Source organism: Lactuca virosa, chromosome 8 (genome assembly GCF_052849685.1).
Source record: "Lactuca virosa cultivar CGN04683 chromosome 8, Lactuca_virosa_CGN04683_v6, whole genome shotgun sequence".
Classification (NCBI taxonomy): domain Eukaryota; kingdom Viridiplantae; phylum Streptophyta; class Magnoliopsida; order Asterales; family Asteraceae; genus Lactuca; species Lactuca virosa.
In genome coordinates, this window is record NC_136433.1 from 285,675,018 (window position 1) to 285,680,705 (window position 5,688).

The following is a 5,688-nucleotide window of genomic DNA, read 5'->3' on the forward strand; positions in this document are numbered from 1 at the left end:
TTTGGTTCAGACTCTAGTATGTCATGAAGAATCGAGTCCGAGTAATATAGATCTGCATAAATGAGTTGATCGGTTCTGAGAACCTCGTTCGATGTAGTAACCGACTGTAGTCATGAAATTTAAGGAGCAGAAGTCTCCAATAAAAGTTGATTTTGTAACTCAAGAGTTAGAAGGTTCATTGGTGGACGAAAGAACAAATGCAGGTTCAAGAACCACCTTTGGCGAGTAAGTTCAACTTATTTGATTCTCGCTCAGAAGAATAAAAGAGTTGTAGCCGTTGTAGCTTATATGTGAAGTTGCAAGTGTTTTTTTTTTTTTTTTTGTGATTGTACCCAAATGTTTCGGATATGATCAGAATGATCATTACAAAAAGGGTCACTTAGAGCATGACAAGGTTGAGTGTCCCAGAGAAGAGGGGAAATTGTATTAAGATCAACAATTCTCGTTGTTGCTAGTGTTGTGTACATTAAATTAATAAGTTGTGCACAATATTTTAGACTTATGGAAGACCACTAGCATTAAATTAATAAAAAGAAAGGCTAGGCACTCCATCTCTTTCTCTCTCTTGATGGGTGTCCATATCTAGTCAAGATATGGGTTAGTTGATTGCTTTTAACTTACTCTTACATATCGTAGATTACTTGCAAGTCATGAAGTCAATTAATGAAAGCATGGGCTTTCATTTGCATGTGTAAGTATATAAGAAAGAGAGAACACCAAAGCTAGTTTAATCCTTCCTTTCTTTTTCATACAAAAGTCGAGAGCTCCTTAAGCTCCCCTCTCCTTTCTCTAGCAAATCGGTTGTGTAGTTTTGGGTGTTCTAGTTGCTTCTTATCTAAAAACTAGTTTAGTATAAGTTTTTGAGGTTTAAGAACAACTACATACAAGTGAAGAACTAGTATCTAATAGTGGTTGGGTGACTTGTTGGTGGATACATGTAGAGAGATTCTACTTTGGATCTTTGTCGTCTTCATTAACATTCAAGCCTCTCGTTGAGGACTCAAATGACTACAAAGGTTGTTAATCTTTTAACCCCTCTATGGTTGTTGTTTTCTATCCAATCTTTACAAGTAGATCCTTTAGTGGGTATAAAACTAGTTTATGTTGTTCGAATTTTAAAGTCTTTTGTTGTTAATCTTGTGTTTTAGAAACAAGTTTTTGAATAAAATCCCAACTAACTATATCATCATAGTCCGCAGCAAAAACAATGATGTTACCGGAAGTTGCAAAAAGTTCATTGTGAAAAGAAATTAGATTTGATGCAACCCCCGCCCCCTTGTAGTTTACGTCTACGGTCAACAATAAACATAAGACGAAGATGTCGATGTCATTGATTAGGTTACAAAAACCACAAACATGAAAAAGCTGAAAGAAATTTAACTTGACATACCCTAAACATAAACTTAAATCTTTCATTTGTTGTTAATCGCGATGTCATGCATAACTTTTATTTGTCACTTCACCATTCTTCAATCGTCACAATGACAACATCTTATAAACTTGGTAATAGTTTAATGAGTTATTTTTGGGGTGGGGGAATATTAAAACTTAGAATTTGTCAAAACAACATTGTTTTGTTTTGTCACCGGTCAACTATGCACCATGTGTACGCCCAAACAACAATGCCAACTAAGTGTTGTACCAGTTGCTAAGGTTATAGTTGGGCAGAAGAGTAAAAAGTGAACGGAAATTCCTCATTTTAGAGACCCTAAGTGCCAATGTTTCAAAAGTCGCTAGGTGCTAATTGGCTAGTCAACTAGCGACTAGGGGTTAGTCACATTACCTAAATTGTAAAGCATAATCTTGGGAAAATCATATATGACAATATCATTGCAAAATAAGTAAATAATTATGAGAGGATGACATAATCAGGTATATTTTGGATATAAGGAGTGTTGTAAGTCATACAAACTCAAAATTCTCTTTCAGAACCCTTATATCTATCACTTGACAATTGGGTTGAATTTATAACTAATGGTTAATTTTGGTAACTAGCTACTTAAGCTTTACATCTTTTGATATATTACTCTAAAACAAAACTTCATCCATGTTCATATGACCAACAAGAACAGATAAACATTCATACACCTTTCCTCCTTGAGGGATCGATTTGTCTTCCACCAAAAAAGCTTCAATCTTTTTATCAACTTCAATCCAAGCACACCCAGGATTCTTTCTCAATCCAAGCTCTTTCATCTTCATCCTCACTTTTCTTGCCTTATCCCATTTCTTGGTTGAAGCATACATGTTAGCTAACACAGTATACGTTGATGGATCATCAGGATCTTTATCAATAAGCAAACCCGCAATTTTCTCACCCAATTCTATCTCCCCATGTAACTTACATGCTGAAAACAATGTGCTCAAAAGTTCAACATCCTCTCTAATGCTTTCAGTCTTTTGTAGAATAGCATAAGCATCATGTACTCTTCCACCACGACAAAGAAGATCCATTAGGCATGAGTAATCTGCAACTTTTGGTTGAATCCCATAATCATTAACCATTTGGTTGAAGTAATAACACCCCTTATCAATTAATCCTCCATGGCTACAAGCCGAAATCACTGCTAAAAACACAACTCTATCTGGTTTTATATTCATTTTCTTCATATCTTGGAAGAGTTTTAGTGATTTAAAAGCTTGCCCATGTGCCCCATAAGCTGTTATCATAGTAGTCCAAGAAACAAGATCTCTCTCAGGTAATCGACTAAAAACTTGTTGAGCTATTTCCACTTCTCCACATTTAGCATACATATCAAGAACAGCTCCCATAACCATTTCATTTGATTCAAAGTCGTGTGAAATGATAGACTTATGAATATCCTTACCGATTTCTAGTGATCCAAGCTGTGTACATGCTGCTAATATGCTTGTAAATGTGATCACATCGGGTTTCACTTGGGTTGTATTCATGTCTTTATAGATGTCAAGAGCTTGAAGATACAAGCCTACGGATACGTATCCGGAAATCATTGAGTTCCATTCTACTACATTTGTTTTTGCCATTTTCTTGAAGATGGATTCAGCTGATTGAGTGTTGTTACATTTGAAGTACATGTCAACAAGTGAGGTGTGAATAAAGGTATCGGGGTTTATGTTGTTTCGTGTTATGTAGCCATGGATGAACTTACCATGTTTTAAGTTTGAGGATTTGGAACAAGCGATTAGTGAACTGCTTAGAGTTGTTGAATTTGGTTTAGTTTGTTGTATGATCATCTTCCATAGAAGTTGAATGCAAGATTTGCTATCACCTTTTAAGCTATATCCTGCAATCATGGAGTTCCAAGAAACCAGATTCTTGAAAGGGATTTGGTTGAAAACTTGTAGAGCCATATCTAAAGAACCACATTTACCATACATATCGATCAGAGCAGCTTGAACGAAAGCATCGGATCCAAAACCGTTTCTCATGGCTTCCGTATGAATCTCCTTACCTGTTTCAAGATTCAAAAGCTTAGAACAAGCGGATATTGCTGTTGTGAATGATACAGAATCAGGTTCATACCCATGATCATTTTTCATCTTTTTAAACAAGTCCAATGCTTTCTCATACTGCCCATCACGATGATAACAAGAGATCACGGTATTCCAACAAGCGACATCTCTCTCAGGCATTTCATCGAACACTTGGACTGCTAACCGAAACATACCACATTTTGCATACATACCAAGCAAAGAACTAGTAACAACAACATCAGCCACAAACCCGTTTTTAACCAAATGCGTATGGATCGTTCTACCGAAGTTCGCAAACCCCAGTCCACTACAGGCCTTTAATACACTTGGGTATGTGTAACTATCAGGTTTCAAGAGAGTGAAATGCATGAGCTTTTCGAAGACTTGAAGAGCTTCATCGAACATGAAATTCTTTGTGTAATTTGAAATTAAACTGTTCCATAATGTGATATCTGCAGGGTTTTCAATAGATTGAAAAACTAGCCTAGCAGATTGGAATAATTGGCAAGAGAAGAAGAGACTAATGAGGTTTTTGCATATTGCAATGTTCTTCTGTTGGCCGGAGGTGATTACTTTTTGGTGAACGAGTTTGGCATGTTTAATTGATTTTGATTCAGCGACATTTCTTATGAGAGGTATTAACTTTGTAGCATCCATTCGTATCTACGAATGGGGAGCACGCCCCCCCGATCTCAAGGTTTAAACTATGGGGATCTTTAATGGTGGACGAAAGCGGTGTTTTATAGATAACCATATCTGAAAGGTTTATTCAATCACATCCTCCCTAATAAATGTCAATCTCTCGTTAACTTGGACACATGTTATTTTTTGGTATTTTTGAATAAATGTTTTTACCATTTGTCATTTTCTCATTTTTTTAATTTTTTCTTAATTAACACATCATATTTACACCTCAATTAATAATTTCCTTGATTAAAAATAACCAATAAATTACAATTTACTACTCATATAGTATTTAATATGTTTCCTTTTAAATTCAAATTTTAAATTTTAAATTTCAAATCTAAACAAATTTTTGTTTAACCTTTTATATTTAATTTTTTTGTTTTATCCAACCCGTATAACATACGGGTCTTACAACTAGTAAATGAATAAAAGACAAAATTATTAAAAGTCACAACTTTAATTCTTACTAATTTTTATTTTTTTTATGAATATGATTTTTATAATGTGTGATTGGTCCCAAATCATATAAAATAATTTTTATATTCTTATTAATATATTTTACTTTTTTATTTAACTGCAATTTGTTTTAATTAAATAAAAAAAATCACCCTCACCCTACCATTCATCTCCATCCCCTTCGTCTTCCTCACACATTGTTTTCATCATTTTCATTGTCATAGTCTTCATGAACAATCACCACCCACCTCAGTACCTCATCTTTGTCGCATTTCATCTTAAGACATGAACAAAGCAAAAATCAGTGTTCAGTGTTTGAATCAACACGTATATCATCGGCCCGATTTGGGTGATAGAGAGAGGGTTAGATGGGGAAATGTCACTTTATGTTCTATATCGATTGATTTGATTGTAAGTTCTTGTTTAATTGTAGGTTTCTGATTTAATTTGAGTGATGTGGTTTCTGTTTCTATTTCTAGGGCATGATCCTTGTGATTTCTTGGGGTGCAATTTCTGGATTGATAAATAAAATACACACACTCAGATGCATCTGTTTCCTCTTTTTGTTTAATTGGATGCAACTACAAAAGTGATGATGATGATCGGAGATGAAGATGTCGACGGTGAACCCTGATGAAGAACATGAGGAAATGGGGTGGAAAATATGTAGTGGCATTTTAAGTCATTTTAGGCTCTAGATTAATAGTAGGTTAGACAATGGTGGTGGGATATAGGGCTGACAATTCTCGACACGACCTGCGACATGACCCGTGACACGACACGAAATAAATGGGTTTGAGTTGAGTATTTCAACCCGCCAACCCGTTTATTAAACGGGTCATATATGGGTTTCTCAAAAAAATAAATGGGTTGACCCGCCAACCCGTTTATATTCTTAATAAAAAAAAATTATTTTATCTTTAAATGTATTTATGTATCAAGTATTAATATTTAATAAGTATTATATAATATATACAATAGATTGATAGACCATTTGACTGTTTTGACATTTTGACTCGTGGTGGATGGCCTAAGGTCGTAAGTCGTAACCTATAAGACTAAGTATGTAACATGGTTCTATGAATGTTT

The 5,688-nt window shown here is 34.8% G+C and overlaps 1 protein-coding gene across 1 annotated transcript; it reads right to left on the reverse strand.

The window, feature by feature from the left end:
* Nucleotides 1-1,860: 1,860 nt before the first annotated feature.
* On the reverse strand, nucleotides 1,861-4,190 carry LOC145128616 (Tetratricopeptide repeat (TPR)-like superfamily protein). The gene has a single exon (XM_079063434.1). The coding sequence runs from the start codon at nucleotides 4,111-4,113 to the stop codon at nucleotides 2,029-2,031; it is 2,085 nt and encodes a 694-aa protein (XP_078919560.1). The 5' UTR covers nucleotides 4,114-4,190; the 3' UTR covers nucleotides 1,861-2,028.
* Between the last annotated feature and the right edge of the window lie 1,498 nt (nucleotides 4,191-5,688).

Excerpts from the sequence above, each read along its gene's own strand:
- LOC145128616 (XM_079063434.1), bottom strand. The coding sequence starts at position 4,113 with ATGGATGCTACAAAGTTAATACCTCTCATAAGAAATGTCGCTGAATCA.